Source organism: Macrobrachium nipponense, chromosome 11 (genome assembly GCF_015104395.2).
Source record: "Macrobrachium nipponense isolate FS-2020 chromosome 11, ASM1510439v2, whole genome shotgun sequence".
NCBI lineage: Eukaryota > Metazoa > Arthropoda > Malacostraca > Decapoda > Palaemonidae > Macrobrachium > Macrobrachium nipponense.
In genome coordinates, this window is record NC_061087.1 from 12,848,901 (window position 1) to 12,867,101 (window position 18,201).

General features: G+C 36.7%; 1 protein-coding gene across 1 annotated transcript in view; it reads left to right on the plus strand.

The window, feature by feature from the left end:
- The window catches only part of LOC135223970 (uncharacterized), a 36,391-nt gene extending 19,891 nt beyond the window's left edge, over window positions 1-16,500 (plus strand). The window contains exon 2 of the mRNA XM_064262920.1: window positions 5,638-16,500. Coding sequence (XP_064118990.1) covers window positions 5,659-8,295 — 2,637 coding nt within the window. The 5' untranslated portion in view covers window positions 5,638-5,658 and the 3' untranslated portion in view covers window positions 8,296-16,500. The remainder of the gene's footprint in view (window positions 1-5,637) is intronic.
- Window positions 16,501-18,201: the final 1,701 nt, after the last annotated feature.

Here is an 18,201-nt window from a genome sequence, read left to right on the forward strand (position 1 = left end):
CAGAAATAGCTGATTTTTTGCTGTACCTTAAAGAAGTTAAGAACTTGTCGGTATCGACAATTAAAGGGTACAGAGCTATGCTGTCCTCAGTGTTTAAGCATAGAGGGCTTGACATCTCCTCTAACCAGGATATTGGAGATTTAATTAAATCTTTTAATACAGTAAAAGTATCCAAGAAGGATAGTGTGGACTGGAACTTGGACGTAGTTTTAACTTTTCTGATGTCTTCACGATTCGAGCCACTTCGTGAAGCGTCTTTGAGAGATGTAACGAGGAAGGCACTTTTTCTCTTCGCTTTGGCTACAGCAGGAAGAGTGAGTGAGTTACAAGCCATCCACAAAGAGGTGGGGTTCAAAAATCGTAATGCGGTTTGTTCTTTTCTTTTGTTAACGAATTTTTAGCAAAGAACGAATCTCCCTCTAACCCATGGCCTAAATCTTTTGTACTTAAGGGATTATCTAATATAGTGGGTCCGATGGACGAAGAATATTTACTATGTCCTGTCAGAGCTCTGAAATGTTACCTGTCAAGGACACAATCCGTTAGAGGTAATTCCGACCGACTTTGGTGTTCGGTTAAGAATTCTGCAAAACCCCTCTCCAAGAACGCTATTTCGTTCTTTTTGAGAAGTCTGATACTGGAGTCACACTCTCAAGTCCAAGATCAGACTCTAAATGTGCTTAAGGTGAAAGCACATGAAATACGTGCAGTGGCGACATCCTTAAGCTTCTTAAGCACAATATGTCGCTTTCCTCGATTCTTCAATCTACGTTTTGGAGATCGAGATCTGTGTTCGCCTCATTTTACCTGAAGAATGTAGAGGTTACCTATGATAGTTGTTGTAAATTGGGTCCTTTGTCGGTAGCGGGCATGGTGTTGGGAAAGGAAACATAGGGGAACTTTCTATCCTCTACTGTCTCCTCGCCTTGTTATAGGTTGTTGAGTCGTGGGCAGACTGGAGGCTCATAGTACTTTGGAGAACCTCCAGATCTTATTTATTACTTTTGAGTATGTCATTATTTTTGGTATAGGTGATGGTCTGTTGTTTTTTATCTGGTTTCTGAAGCCCAGGGCAAGGGCATTATCTGTTTTTCAATATTTTGTCAACCAACGGTCTGTCCATGGTTACAAAATCCCACTAAGTAGGGACGACCCTGGCCTATACTGCCACGTCTCCTACGAGTGATGAGAGCGCTAACCAGAGGCAGTATTCTCCTGCAGCTGCTCTCTCACAAGGTAGGGTACTGCAACATTTGCTGTTTAATGTGGTCTTACTGTCATTTTTATGTAGTCCATCTACCCTCCTTCCGGGTAGTTTGGATTCAGCTATGTAACTGTTCGGTAAGTCACTTATGTGAAAATGATATTTTCATGATAAAATAAAGTTTCACATATACTTACCGAACAGTTACATAATCAAAGCCCACCCACCTCCCCACAGATGGACGTGGCGGCTAAACGAAAATTGACGGTAGAAGGCTAGCAGTACCCAGGGTTCCCGGATGTGGGCGGGTCTTGTATCACCTATACTTAAGATAGCAACGCCGCTGGCGCCAACAATTTGAATTTCGACTGCCGTAGGTAAGAAGCTATAAGCTATGTAACTATGTAACTGTTCGGTAAGTATATGTGAAACTTTATTTTATCATGAAAATATCATTTTTGCTACAGCACATCAAAGGCCGGCTTCCACATTCATTTGAGACCTTAGTTTTGATTTTATGACAAGTAAGCTGGAAAACCCAGTTTCACATATGATTTGGATATTTTACAACAGAACCTGACTAGACTTTTTCTCAAATAGATCACAAGCACTGGAGCCATTCATAAGTTCAATAAACTCTTCCTTGATAGCATCATTAACAAAAGCAACATCTACATGGAAAGGGTTTCTAATTAGCTTTATGTTTTCTTCAGACACAACATAAAAGTATCTACAGTGGTACCTCGAGATACAAAATTAATCCGTTCCGAGGCGGCCTTCGTATCATGAGTTTTTCGTATCTTGAACCGCATTTTACATGTAAAATGCCTAATCCGTTCCAAGCCCTACAAAAACACCCCAGTAAATTATATTTCCAGGCCTACAACACATGTTCTAGGGTTACGACGCCGATCCGACGGAAGAAATATGACTCCAAAAAGGCAAAATACTGTACATACTTGAGTATTATTCAACTGCATGTAATGTTCAACCCCATTTTTACTGCATATATTAGGACTTTAGCATATGTCCCTTAGCAATAAGCCTAGCCTATGTTAGCGGTTGCTACTGTACCCTAGTCTATGATTCTGACATCTAAACCTAAGAAGCCAAAAGCTCAGAATATGCCAATAAAATATATAAATAATCAGTATATACTAATTTCAAATAATTATTAATTAATCAATAACTATAATACACAAACAAACAAAAAAAAACCTTCCAATCGTTTGTTTACATTCAGCTCTTACAAGTACCGAACGAACGCCAAGCAATCACTTTTCCTAGGACACAGTAAGCCATAAGTTTTCATTAGTATCTCTCTTCAACTAATGAAACTAACAAACAGTATAATAACCATTCATTTCTATTCTTTATTCTATCTTTACCTAATGGAGATACCGAGTTACTGACAGCTATAATGAAACATATACGTAACTTAATATTAAAACAGAAGAAGAATTCTAAAAAATACATATTTGTTGGCTTCGATGATAGCAGTCTGATTTATTTTATATTTTATGATATCTAATTCACAATTTTTTTATTAAATGTATTGCATGTACTCATTTCAAATAATTATTAAGTAACCATTAACTAGAATAAACAAACAAAAAAAAAAAGCTTCCAAAACTTCTGTTTACAAGCCAGCACTTACGAGTAATCGAATGATCGCCAAGCAATCACTTTTCCTAGTACACAGTAAGCCATAAATTTTCATTATCTCTCTTCAACTACTGAAACTACCAAACAGTATAATAACCATTCATTTCTATTCTTAATTCTATCTTTACCTAATGTTTTTTTTTTTATTAAATGTATTGCATGAATAAGTTTTTCAATTTACAGCATCCTTTTACCAATAGAATACTTAAAGCACAAGGGATAGATGCTGACCAATAGGAGAGCAGGATCTTATGGGGTGACTAGCATCAGGAACCAATGGGAGAGGTGGGAGGATGTGGCGGTTTTTACTCAGTTTGGCGGCGCGGGAGTTTTTAAAATTGTTCTCGGTGGTCCGGGCGAATCTCGGGACTTTACAGCAACAACTTTTCGTAACTTGAGCAATTTTCGTATGTAGAACCGTAAAATTTTTCGTATTTGCTTTCGTATCTCGAGTTTTTCGTAAGTTGAGCCTTTCGTATGTTGAGGTACCACTGTATTTCATTTTGCAGTGAGGAAATGCAATCCACTCTTATAAGGCTTACCATTTGAACTACAGTAGAGGTGTCCTGCCTCTCAGCAAGTGGGCGGCAGGCCCCTAACCCTAACAACCCATGGTGAGCGCGTACCCCCTGACAGACCCTTGGTGTACCACCTGGGGTACGCATACCCCAGGTTGAAAACCCCTGCTATAAGAGAAGGATGGCCCTCAATGTTTCTCCCTCACACTTGTTTAACCCCGGATAGGTTTCACTATTTTGGTACCCTGTTAAAGGTGCATGGGATCGAGCTCGATCCAAGCGCCCAGAAAAATTTGTGAAAGTTCAAAAACTGTAGCTATGCTGTATATTTTAATTTCTAAAATCAATTTCCCCATTGCTGAACACTACTGAAAAGATAAATCATACCCGTCTATAAATTAAATATATATTACAAGTACGTATGTACAAAAAATAATTTACTAAAATATTTACGCTATATACACACAAAAATTGAGGGAATCCTTCCTAAAACTACTATTTACAATATGTAACTGCCAGAAAAGGTGTCGGACCCATAGAGGTAAAAATCTGCAACGATAAAAAAAGGGTAAGTTTTTTTGGCCAAAATAATTTTTTTTTGGCTAAAAAATTTTGTCAAAATTAAAAAAAAAATTTTGGTACCTAAATGAAATAGGAAGTGGCTAATGTTTTTATAGAATAAACTTATATTATCCTAGAACGGAATTATGTAAAAAAGATCTGCACTAAGATGTAATTTACTGTATATCCGAAATGTTATTCTCTCTCTCTCTCTCTCTCTCTCTCTCTCTCTCTCTCTCTCTCTCTCTCTCTCTCTCTCAAAGAAATCATTTACAAAAATATTTACAAAAAATAAAAAATGTATGCTATATACACACAAAAATTGAGGGATAATCCTTCCTAAATCTACTATTTACAGTATGTGACTGCCAGAAAAGGTGTCAAAATCAGAAAAGAGAAAAAAAGGGTAAGTTTTTTGGCCAAATAAATTTGTCAAAATTTCACAAATTTTTTTTGGTACTTGAATGAAATAGGATCGGTTATTTTTGTTTATAGAATAAACTCATATTATCCTAGAACGGAATTATGTAAAAAGATCTGCACTAACATGTAATTTACTGTTATTTCTCTCTCTCTCTCTCTCCTCTTCTCTCTCTCTCTACTCTCTCTTCTCTCGTCTCTATCTCTCTCTCTCGTCTCTCTCTCTCACTCTCTCATCTCTCTCTCCTCTCTCTCTCTCTCTCTCTCTCTCTCTCTCTCTCTCTCTCTCTACAGTGTGTCGATGATTTATTGACATAAGCTGATGTAATCTGTCACCAGAAAAGGCACAGACCTACTACATCCCACCCCCTCTCTCCCTCTTGTCTCGTAATCATTTCAAGGTCATCTGCTTCACCTCCAACCCTTTGTGGAGCTTTTGCCATAGAGGTTTCAGCAACCTCTAAATTATCATCAACATCACTTTCTAATTCCATTAGAAGTAAGTTGATGACATCCATGCCCAGAGAATACTGCCTGCTGGTCATTGTTGATGAGAAATGCCAAAAAAAAAAAAAAAAAATGCAAAAACTGAGAAATTGGCATTTGAAGGAAACTGGACCAAATGGCAATACATATGTATAAGGCATCTCAGCCTAAACCAATGGCATGCATAATTTACACACATCATCCACCCACAGTTTCCAACAATACAAAACTATATCAGTGTCAACAGTGTTAGACAGGAAATCACTACTTAATATCTTTGCCTTTGTATCCCACACACGTTCAACCCAAACAATTACTCAGAAAAGGGGGAAGGATAAAGGCAAGGCGAATGCAGGTTCTGACATGATTGTAGTGTGTGAACTATGGGAAAAACATGGTTTTTGAAACACTCCTTGGGTCGTGCGCGACCTGTCGCACCTATTCAGGGTTAAGTAGGTACTAGAAATTCAGGTTTGATTTTTCTTTCCAAAATCAGTACAAATGCATTTGTAAAGAGGTTTGTATCTGTGGAACATAAAACCTATCCATTAAAAATACATACATTTCACTTCTAAAATAGCTCATTTCAGCCTCTTGGTGAGAATATAGGAATAGTGTTAGGTCATTTTTAATGTGCATGTTTACAGATGAGTGTGGTGTAAATATTTTTAGTTGTTAATAGTTGGCATTTTTTTTATTGTCATATATTTTCAGTTCAGATGTATGTATGTATAGCTTTTCTTGGTTCATAATTTGAAATTATTACTGTTAAATTTTTTTCAGGCTTAACTTGCCATCTACAGCATGCCAGATATACAGCACAAGGTGACAGTATCATCCCATCCTCCTAGCTCTAGAGATAGAGCTTCTGAGGCTAGCAGTGTTGATGATGTGCAAGAAATGCATGTCCCAAATGTTTCCCCAACTACTCAGATTCAGAGAATGAAAGGTAACATTGATAATTCTGACATAATTTTAACTACTATTGTTGATCCTGGGGAAATTCCTGTTACTTCAGTTCCTGAAAGTGATGTCCTAAATAGGAATGAAGAAGTATTGTTTGAAGAGGGGAGACATGAAGAATGGCTTATTCCAGGGTTATTGATATACAAGGGCAGTGACAATAAGCATGCATCTGAGGATCATGGGAGAATGAATAGTGACACTCTAAGTAACAGTCAGCATGTAACCCTGAGTGATGTTACAGTTACAGAAGCATCTGTAGCTTTTTTTGGAGACACCACAGAAAGGAATGGAAGCGTTGAACTAGTCACAAACAGTACAAGTTCCCCCTTCCTGGAAAAGTTGGGAATAATTGAGCAGTTAAAGCAAGAATGGACACCATTCAAAGATGCCACCATATCTTATGCAGAAGAAATAGATTACAAGGATACCACACTCAATCCTGTTCCTATCACTGCAGATTATAAATCCTCTAATAACCAATTAAGACACATTAATAATAACATTGGTTTTAAAAATCCTGGACAGTTAGAGGAAATTCCTGGAACTGCCACTCCTACTGATATGCCTAGCACTACTGAATTTGCAGGTGCAAGCACAACCTTTTTAAATGAAAGGGCTATGGCCACTGAAGAGCCACTAGGAGATGCTCCAGAAACTTTAGTGACTGTCACTAGTAAAATTTCTGAACCTGTTGAAACAGGCATAAAAGAAAAACATGACACCACCTGGCTGGTCACTGAAGAGTACTTGTACACCACCATACCTGTGTCTGAAGAAACTACATACCTCACACTGCCAGTGACAGATAATAACAGCGATTCTAAATTTATCGTCAATGAAATGCATAACACTGTTGCCTCCGACACCATAAAAACTGTCAGTGATGATTTTTTTAATAGAGAAGAGACAAATGAAAGCATGATGTCTGGAACTGTAAATTCCAATATTGTGGAAACTGCTACTGCAGGAATTGATGAGAATTTCACTGAAGTCACTGAAACTCTGTTTCCTTTCACAGAGAAAATCCTAGGTGTCTCTGAAGACAGAATAAAGAATGACCATGTGGAAGAACACGGCTTAAAAGAAAGTACGTTAGAGATGAATGAAATAGAAACAACAGAAATGGTCATTCTAGAAGCATCAATGGGAACTAATCATGTAACAACAGAAGGTCCTCTTGAACCAACGAGTTTTGACGTGAAGATAAAGACCATAAAAGATTTACAAGTGGATGCTATTTTTGATCCAAGTCAAGTAGCCAAAGCAACAAGCTATGAAGAGTCTTCATATTCTACTGCAACTAGAAGTGCAACAGTTACTACATGGGTAGACCCAAACACTAAGAACTTTGTAAGTCAAGGTTCTGCTAACTTAACAGATCTGAAAGAAGTAGTGAATTCCAGCCAAAATTTAAATGGTGATCTTGAAAATATTAAGTTGTTAACAGATTATCTTAGTGGATCTCATAATCATGGTATGGGTAGTGTTGATAAAGGTTTTCCAACCACACAGGTTTCATCAGTGGATGATAAGTCCTCTTATAGCACTACCTACTATGAAGCTACAGCATCTAATAAAGATGCAGGATCTAAAGAAGAGAAAGTAAGTGTAACAGAGTTCAGCAGAAGTGAAGGTAATGACAAACTTTCAACATCCCAGGTAAATCCAGATCCATATGAAAGTGATACTCCTCGAATTCCAGTTTTAAAGTTTAATATCGGAGAATTTGAAACTGTAAATGGAACTCGTGTTTACTTAACTGACAGTGGCAAAACTGAAACTCAGTTTATATATGAAATGCCAAATATGAATAGAAGTTCTGGGCCTCATTTGACTCCCTCAGTGGTCATTGCATTGTCCATTTGTTGTAGTCTTATTGTTCTTATCAGTATTCTTACTGTTTCCTTGTGGTTTTGTCGTAGACATAAAAACAGAAGTAAAATTTATTTGAGTCGAGATGCTGCAAGGCCTAGAGCCTTCTTCACCAAACCAATGATTCCTGCCCTTCTCCCAGATGAAGCTCCTGATTTATCCGATCCTATGTATGTGATGGAGTTTCAGAAACCACGACCCCCAATAGTTCTCAGTGATGACCCTGATTGCATCATTATTGATGGACAAACAGTCTTGAAATCAGAAACTGAAGCCTATGATGGCGGTATAGAAAATAAAGGATTTGTTGATATACCGTTAGAAGAAATAAAGTCTGCAAATTACAGCATTGACTGTAGTAGTAATAAGACATGTGGTCGAATGCCACCAAAAGCTGGATTGAAAAGTGACCATGAATGTGATTCAGACTCTGGAATACGCGTTTGGTCATCAACTGGTTCACTTTACACAGTATCAAGAGATATGAGTCATTGCTCTTTGCCTCCACCACCATATTCATCGTCCATTGGTGAAGAGTCCGTCAACCTTTCAGCTGATACGTTTCCATCATTTGGAAGCAAACCAGGGCTTTTGTATGCATAACATAATTCCACTTATTTGTGGCAAGTTTTACACATTCCATGGTAAATTCATTACAGTATATACCCGGTACTATCGGTGAAGTAGCTTATTGACAGTTTTGAATGAAGACATTTATAATTATAGTTAGTGAACTATTGATCTCAAAAAGAAAGCAGGGAGTTGTCATGGATACACATTGCATTTGCTGTTGTTACCTATGTAAGCTTAAGCTCCTGTATAAGTGTACAGTTTTCAGATGTTAACTTTTATCCTATGATGATGTGTACAGTATATAGTGATTGTGAATCATGTATGTAAGTTTATGCATGTTTCTTATAACTATTAGCTAATGTTAATAAAATACAGTACTGCAATGTGAAAATTTAGGTTGTTGTTTTAGACAATGTTAATGATAGCAGGCTGAGATTGTTAACTTTTGGCAAGGTTTGTTCTTTGTTGAAGGAAACTTAAGAAATTGCAAGAGATAAATGATCTGTTGACTGTAGGAGATTATTGAGACTGATAGACAGAAGACAGGTTATATTGTTCAAATATGTACTGTAGCTATTTCTTCTTTCTTGGCTGTGAAGGTACAAATGTAAATGTTTGTTGCATAATAATTCCAGTATTTTAGGTACTTATCTAGCCATATTTTATTTCACAACTATTTGATTTTGTCAGAACTTGTCATTCTGAATATAGTATTTTGTATTTACAAGGTTCTTTCTGTCTGTTCTTGAATATGCATCAGAAAAAATTGCTCTCTTATAAAGTTTATTTATTAATTGGTGGTTACTACTTACTGGTGTATGATTTAGATGCTTATTCTCTTTCTAAAGAATGTTCTTATGAAATTAGCTGGAGACTGAAAAGATATACCAAAGAAAACAGCTCACAACTAGTCTAAAGGCGTTTTGTAATTTGACAATCATTTGTAACAGTGTTTGATCACTTTCCTGTGAATGCACCTTGTGATGTGTAGTTGTACTCAACAGTTTAATGTTAATTCCACTGAGATACACTAGTAGCCAACATGTGTACTTATGATAGTACATACTACTGTATAACATAAGAAAACAGCCTTTTGTTTATGTGATACCTCTCCCTTATGCTGTTGTGAATCACAGAATATTATCTTTAGAAAATGCAGCACTGTTAAACTACAACTCATTTGGCTACTTACTAAAATAGTCATTATACACACTAAACTAAATAAGAACTATAGAATTTTTAAAAGTAGTAACTGGGGAACTTAATTATTTAAGCTAGGACATTCCACATATGGGTATTTAAGATCACATTTTGATTCATCTTGATATAGTACAGTTCTTTCACTTGGTATGTAAGAAATGTATCTTTATCACAGGTTATAAGAATTCTTGCATGTTTTTCTCAGTTTCCAGAAAACTAGTAGGACCTAAAATGTTATTACAGCACAGTACATGTATGATTCTTTTTCTTGGTCATGAGCAGTTTTTTTACTTTGTGGGTTTTGTCTCAAGTTTTATGGAAAGGTGCACAGTATAATCTTGCTGTTCAGTCCTCAGTAGATAATGAGAAGTACTGCATGTAATACATTTTAGATTTGTTCTTACAGGAGTACAAACCATTGGTTTTTATGCAGGAGTGTCCTTGAGCACAAGCTGGAACCAGTCACTGAAATCTTGTAACAAGGTGATCGATTGGTGGTAGGCAGATGAGTTTAGGGAAACTCTCTCTCTCATGCTGTAACTGAGGGGGTTTTGTATGTGAAGTTAGTTATCAACATGTGTTTTTTCTAATAGTAAATCAGGCACATGTGCTGGATCCTCCCCAATTTAGACCTTCATCTTCCTCTAACACTGGCTGCTCCTGAGAGGAAAATGTTGATTAATTGCAGGTGTAACTTTCTTACAGTATGCTGGAAGCCCCTTTTTCTACATTTTTGGACCAGTTACCCTCAGCTAAGTTGGCAGGATCTCCATCTTCTGTTGCTGCACCCACTAAGGAACTCAACCTTGTAGAGCATCAACCATGTCTGATGCTCCATTGATGTATCTTTCTGTGCCTCAACCAGTTCTGCATTGTTATAGGAGACTAAGACATGTAAGGAGTAAGGTGAACAGGTGCAGGTGTACTTCCTCATTCTACTCCTCGTCTTCATTCTTTTCTTTCTCTCACAGGAAGAAGTCCTTGAAGCCCTTTCACAGGAGGTCCTGCCAGACTAAAAGCAAGTTTCTAACCCTGTCTTCCTGGGTTAGTGGCAGTGTTTGCTCACCTGCTGGTGGGATATGGGATGTTCCCAAAGTGTGCTTGATACCCTGAGTTTTCTTGTAACTTCTTAGACATAAAATGCCCAGACTCTTACTCCCTTACTTCTGAGTAGAATTGTGCTTTCTTCTCATTCAGGATGCAAGACAGTGTGCTCTTCTATGATTCTTACAAGATATAATGATGATCTACGTGCACAAGATTGTACAGCACCTCTGTCAGTTTCTGGTTCACCTCAGGCCCCTGATATGCATGCATGATTGAATTCATACTTGTTTTCCTGCTGATCAGTGGAAGTCTCTTTAAAAGGATGACTATGGTTTGGAAGTACATTCCATTCATTGGGTAATCCTCAAATCATGGGCAGTTGTCCAGTACCAGTGGAACTGACCATGCATCATATTCCCATGAGTAATGACAAGGGCAGGCTTGCAAGTTGTTTTATTTTGGAATAGGATCCTTCTCATGCTTTATGGAACCCGATAGGATGAGATGGTCCTGCTTTGCCAGGACCCTAGCAGACAGAGTGGAACAACACTTTTGAGAGATCATTGAACCCTGGCCTCCCACTAAAACCAGATCTTATCAAGTGAGTTCACCCTTGGGTATGCTCGTGAAGTAAGACCATATTTAAGACTGCCGTGGTCACAACTAACTCGTGGTGTTTTAGACCAGTGATATTCAGTTTAGAGGGTTCCCTGTTGCCTAGCAAAAAGAACAAGTTCCTTCCTCCTCACTGTTGACACATCAGAAAAGTTTGTGGTGGAGAATGCCACAATCAGCATTCTCATCAGCAGAATCAATTGCCTTTGCTTCTTTCCAGGCATCATGGTTCAGCCTGTGGTTGAACATGCTTTCTAACCTTGCCATTATTGGTGGCTCATCTGAGGATTAGAAGGCATTGTTAATGAGGTTGCTGGTGTTAGAAGGAAGGGTGCGGACTTTCCTCTTGCATCAGAATACCAACTTGCACTACTGTCTACTTTCTTCTCAAGACAAGTTTTGACTAAGAGTAGTCTTCTGCTACAGGGGAACAGTGGAGACAGAAAGTGAAGAAGAGATGTACTGACAGTGTGGACTCTGGTCCACTGTGCAGTCTTCATCAAACCCTTCTGAGTAAGGGAGGTAAATGGGTCAACCCTACAGGGTGGCCATGTCTCCCAGTGATGGGAGGGGCAAAGAAAAAGAACTCAGACTTCATCTAGAAAGAGGAAGGATTGTTCCCAGCCCTTCCCCCCAGCTAGGGAGGTAAGGGGATGAAGAAATTATACGGATGCTGAGGTTGGCAAACCCGTCAAGCTGCCATAATAGGGGGAAGCTTGTCATGCCGTTTAGTAATGTGGTAGCAACTGGAACCAGGTATGCGAGAAGTCTGCGTTTTTCAGGACAGCTACAGAATACCTTCACGGACTTCCATCTCATACTCTTGTTGTAGAAGGAGTCGCTCCAGTCAGAGATTCTGTTCATTAGACTGCAAGCTTCTTCATTCACCTTCATTGAGACAAGTTCCTCTTAATCAGAGTGGTGAGTGGCTATCACTGTGACTTAAGCAGGTCTTCAGACTGAAGGGCATGGGTCCTTCTGCTTTGCTGGCATTATCAATGCTCACTAGGAGCTTTGTGCAGTCTTTTCCCGATAAATATTTGTTTGTTTATATGACATTTTTACGTTGCATAGAACCAGTGGTTATTCAGCAACGGGACCAACGTCAAGAGTGAACTTACATCACCAGAAATACACATCTCTCACTCCTCAATAGATGCCCGAGAATCAAACTCATGGCCACTGAGGTGGCAGGCCAAGACCATACCAATCACGCCACATAAGTGCTGTCAAGCACAAGAATGTGTCCAAGAACACCCTTTCTTTTTGGCTTTGTGAAGTAATCAGACAAACTTGCTGCTCATTTGGCAAAGTTGGCAGTCATACAGTTTGGCAGAATGCTCAGAGATCATGGGTGTGGGACCATTCCTTGTTTTTTGGAAAAACTTTCCAGCAGCAGATAATGAGGGCAAGTGTCAGGAAACATCAGATGTGGCTGCTCAACAGGTTATTTGGTTACCCAAGCTCCTCTTGGACAGAAAAGCATCAAATTTAGGTAACTGGAGGGTGTAAGACGAGTTGAATGGTAGAATGATTATCTTATCTTTCTTCCTCCTTTCCTCCCTGTGCAAGGCAGCAGCTTGGGCCAGGATGCAGGTGATCTTGCCCAACTACCACCAGTCAGCTACCCTGTTACCAAGTTACAACCACCAATTCAAGCTTGCCCTGAAGGGATACTCATGCATAAAAGGCTCTAGTTTGTATACCCAGGAAAAATAAAATTTACTTTAAAATTTGATGTTCTAATTATTATGATAGATGTTATTTTCAGGAAGAGAGATCAAGTTTTATGTATACTGGTATGTGATGGTTTTGTCCTGGTAAATGTGGACCCTTGAATTGTGGGAGAATTTTGAGTGCACTGTTAGGTATGAAGAAATTGCAGCATGATGAATGTAAATAAACACAGTATGGATTTTAGCAGTACAGTAATGTATTTTTCCATGAATGTCATGAGATTGGGTAGCATATTTTTAACACTTGTTAACTGCTGTGTGCTCACCTGTCAACACTAGATTATAAATAACTGCCCCTCTGTTGACATGATTACAAAATTATTCCATTTTAAAGAAGTATGAAGAGATGGATAAATGGAACCTATTGTAGTACGTTTTTATTATTTAACTACCTCCAGTGAGATTTCTTTTATGGAAATGCACTAGTATATGAAATACTGTAGATGTTTATTAGGGGCCGAGTCTCAATTTTGGCCTTATCAGATCAACAATTACCAGTATATTTGAAAGTAAGACAAACAAATGTTGCAACAGCATGCATGGAGTTGTTCAGCTCATAACTGCTGCACATCAATAAGGTTATGGAATGGGGGTTCTAAGTACATTTTAATTCGTAATTTTGTACATATCCTGCAATATTCAGTATCTTATCTATCATATGGTTTGTAAAGAAATGAGGAATTTAAATTGTAATTTTCACAGAACAGTTGTAAATAAGTTCTACTGAAGGTTTTGTAAATAATTTCCAGGTAGTATGTTATCGTCTTCCAAATTTAAATTCTGACATTCTTCGGATGTTACTGTATTTTTCATATAAGTTTACAAGATTTTAAGGATATGCACAAGATTTTAAGGATATGCTGTAGCTAACTGTGCCAAGTTATACAATATAATTCACTGTTATCCATTCAAAATTATGGCTCATCTTCAAGGTTCTGTGCCCTTAAGTTACCATGTTTGATAACATATGATGAAGGGAAAATGATGAGTTGGAAAAGAGTGCAATTCACAAGTCTATGAGGAAAGAGGAAAGAAAGTCCTAGAAGAGGATGGATAGGGTAGATGGCCTAAGATCAATTTTAGCCACAGATTTAGTGCTGAATTGTTGGTGGAATTTGGTGATTTTGGTTAAACGATGGTTAAGTTCCTCCACATGATGTGAAACTTCCCAATAATTTCCTTTGTTGTCGCATCCTAAAGATTTTAGATGGACATTTCATTGTTAATTGAAGCTAAAATGTTTGCGCAGTTCTAACCTGTCTTCCTTTTCGAAGCTTTTAACATCATAGGTTCTTTTATTGGGTGGCTGATGCTGAAATTGTCCTTGTGAAACAAAGGCAGTCCCCGGTTATTGGTGGGGTTCCGTTCTCGGCAGGGTGCTGAGAAGCAAAAAACGCCATTAACTGAAACTCTGCAATTTATGCCACCAATACCTGGTTGATGGCACCTTCTTCAGATGTGTTATGGCGCCATAACTCTATTATTGGCACCTTATGGCGCCAACTACCAGAACTTGGCATGTTATGGCGCTAGACAAAGACCATAAAACTGGATCACCATTAACCGAGTCCACTGATAACCGTGGACTGCCTAGTAATTGGTAATGTTTCAGCAGGAGGTAAATGGCAAGGTAATTCATGTTACTGTGTAATTGGAGGATGACTGGCTGGATTGCATTTATATTGTAAGAAGTGTTTGCTGTTAATATTCAAGAACAATTAAATTCATGGAACTACTCAAAGAGCCACCTATATCATGAAGTAATTTCTACAAAGTTAAATCATATAATGTACTTTTTCTAGAAAGAATCTAAAACCAATTCTTTCCATTTCCACATAGCTTGTTTTTGGTTTACAAAGTTTACATTTTTTCTTAAGATTTAATATTCTTGGTTCATAAGGTATTATTTATGAAAGGAACTGCTGTATCTTGAAGTATGCTTTGTTTTTACCTCAAAAGTCATTAGTTTTTATTTCTCAGAATTTTTGTTAATACAGCTGCATAATTCAGTTATTGTTAGGTGAAATAGTTTGGTGAAAATTGTATGGGACTTTGAGCCTGAAGGAAAGCTTATTTACAATAATAATTCTGTAGATTATTTCATATGAATGGCTCAAAGATAATTGTAAGCTGCAACAAGTAGAATTTGCACATGTATTTCTTCTAACTATTAATCAAATTATTAGCTTGATATTTGCTCCTGTAATTAAGTTTTATTAATCCATGGGAATATCTAATGGGCTTAAAACAGTGTTATATAGGAACAGGTCTTATCTTTTTATTGTCAAGTCCAGTACTGTAATAGTACCTTCAAGTTTGTGGGATTCTTTTTTTTCTTTTTTGCCATTTTTTTTTTTAATTTCCTCATGGTGAATAATCTTTTGTTTTGGCCTTATACCAACAGTTTTTAAATTGTTGCACATTGTTTTATTTCCGTGTATTATCTCCTAAATTTTTTTTTATACGATAAAACCACCGTAGGTTCAGTATTGTTTATGTTCTAATTTCTGGCAATGCTGTTGTTAAAATCTTCTTGTATAGTAGAATACCTGAAGTAGATATGGGTTCTTGTAAGCCTTACATAAATTGTAGTTGTTTGAGATCTGTAACCTCTATGATATTACCTGTTGTTTTTTAGCATAATGATTTTCCTACACAACACAAGGCCAAATGAATTTACAGTGCCTATATTATTGTGAGAATCTTGGCAAAATTTCCTGCGAGATAATGGCCCCTAGTTTTGATTACAACTGTATGTTTCTTTCTTTGGCTTTGTATCATGTACTTAAAATTTTCATTAGAAATAGATTACTACAAAATTATTGCATACACATTAAAATATAAAAAGGTGCTTCCACAGTAAGATAAATTTCCAGCAAATTATGGGAAAAAATTAAATCAAATGTTTTCTTTAGGCGTAATATACATTAACATAAACCTAGACTGCACAAAGACGACGTGCATTGTTAAACAGCTGAATTTTTCGGAGTAAAAAATAATTACAAGAGGGATTCTCATAGTTTTATAATGTAAATCTTTCCTTCTTTATGCTTTTTTATGTAGGTCTCTCCTTGAAGTTGATGATCCTAATTTTGAAATAATGGTTTTAAACTGAATTACCTTTGTTTACTGTACAGAAGTTTTTCATGAGAAAGTGTTACAGAACAGTATATGTAGGTACGTATATCTTTTTTTAAGCTCTCGGGCATTGACCTTTCACAGGTGACAGGCTTTGAAGCTATTTCATCCAGTGTAATTTTGTCTTGTGAATGCCAGAATTTTAGTTGTGTAATGCCTTGTTAAATTATCAAGATATAACTGCTTGAAAACAAGAGTAACATTTGAGAACACTAAAAATTATCAACAATAAATACTAGTGGCCAAGTAACTTAATTTTATATTATATAGTGGCCAAGTAACTTTATATATATTTTGACAAGTTTTGATGATGCCAAATTTGAGACCTGTCGCAAGAGAACCCAAACCAGTCCAACACATTTATACTAGTCAAAAACATAGAAATGGTGTATTATACACAATTGCCAGTAGAGTACTGTATGATATGCATGCAATTTGTTACTTACCTAATTCCTTTTTGTATTATCCCAGAGTTCTTGGAATAAAATTCTTAATATTTTACAGTTCTTCATAAACCTGTTTTGTTGATGAATACTGGTATTGCAAAGACTATATAAAAATAGTGCTGAGATTTAAGAACTGAAGTTGCTTGGCTGCTATTTATTAATCTGTAGGCTTCTATCATGGGTAGCAGTATCAAAATACATCTGTAAATTTAAAAAATATTCTGTTACATCACAAAAAGTATTCAAAAGGAAGGAAGTCTATAGGATTCTCTAATTTCAAGAAAAAATTTCATGAAAAAAAGTGAGTCTTTCTAGTAAAGCTGGCTTAACTTAAAATTTAAAAAAATATGAATGTCAGAGCAGGGTGCACTGCCTTTTTTACTTTTCATTTTTCTCTTTGGCTCTCACCTTCCTGTTCACTTTGTTAAAATCACAATCCCGAGAGAATGGCTATGCAAGATACAACAATATCAAGAAGGCGAGCCACTTACCCTTCCCAAAACAGAGCCATGATATAAGGAGAACATGAATTACACCTGCATTACAAATCTGGGGAAAATGATTAAATATTGTCCTCCATTTCTGTATCTGGAATTTGCTTTTCATGGCAGGGAGACTAATGAACAGCCAGAAATATTCATACAATTATGAACTCAATTTTTCTATATACACTATACAACTTAGTTTTCTCAAATTTGTATACTTATAAGAAATATAAAATAATAAAATATAAAAACCAAATTCAAGTCTAACAGTCATGGCAGTGAATATGAAACACCCCCCAAAAATTCAAATTATTATATCTCTAGAATTAAACAAAAACTACTTTCAGTTTTCTTCTGAAGATGGAAAAGGAATAAACAAAAACTTTTTTCCAGTTTTCTTCTGGATATGGAAAAAGAAACCCACAAGATTACGAGCATAACTTGTTTGCTTGCAAGTATCTACATAGTATTTTATTTAACACTTGAGTACTTAGTATACTTAACATTCAAGTAGTTTCAGGCCCTATCTGTGGCCATTTACACTTACAAGTCAACAAGTTATACTCAGTAATCTTGTGGGTTTCTCTAGAAGCTTCTTTTTTAAGAATACTGCCATAATTACATAGTCATAGTAAATATTACTTGTTAATGGCTCTCACCTACGATCACTATATGTTATGCCTAAACATCAAGAAAATTCTGACTGACTGACTAATTTAAGAAAAACAAAACTTACACAAAAATTTGTGTCTTAAATATTAAGTACAGCTATAGCACTAATTTTCATTACATCTGCTAAAATACAAGACATGCTTTAAAAAAGGCACCTTGCAAGGTATAACACAAGTGTACAAGTATAGCTCATGAGCTATTGTAATGATGGAAACCCTTCATTCAAATTAATGGCAATACGTTTGATAAATAATTGGTGGACTGGACAAACAAATTAGGTTTTCATCTTATCAAGACAAGTTAACCACTCAAAGTTGAGGTGGCCCATGATTGAGCATGCATACATAAGTACCTAAATAGTATAACCAAATGCTTAGTTGCTTAAGCTCAAATCACACTGTGAGACGCATACAATGACAAAAGAGGGGAAAGGAATGTAACTCCCTCTGTTTTCAATTTGAAATGTCATATTTCTCCATCGTAAAAGGAAACCAGTCTAAAGACCTGTGTAAGAACCCGTTCTAGAAGGAACAACTATATAGAAAGAATACAACTAAGAGTAAGTTACTTGCACAATGTGTCTAGCTACTGTTAAAA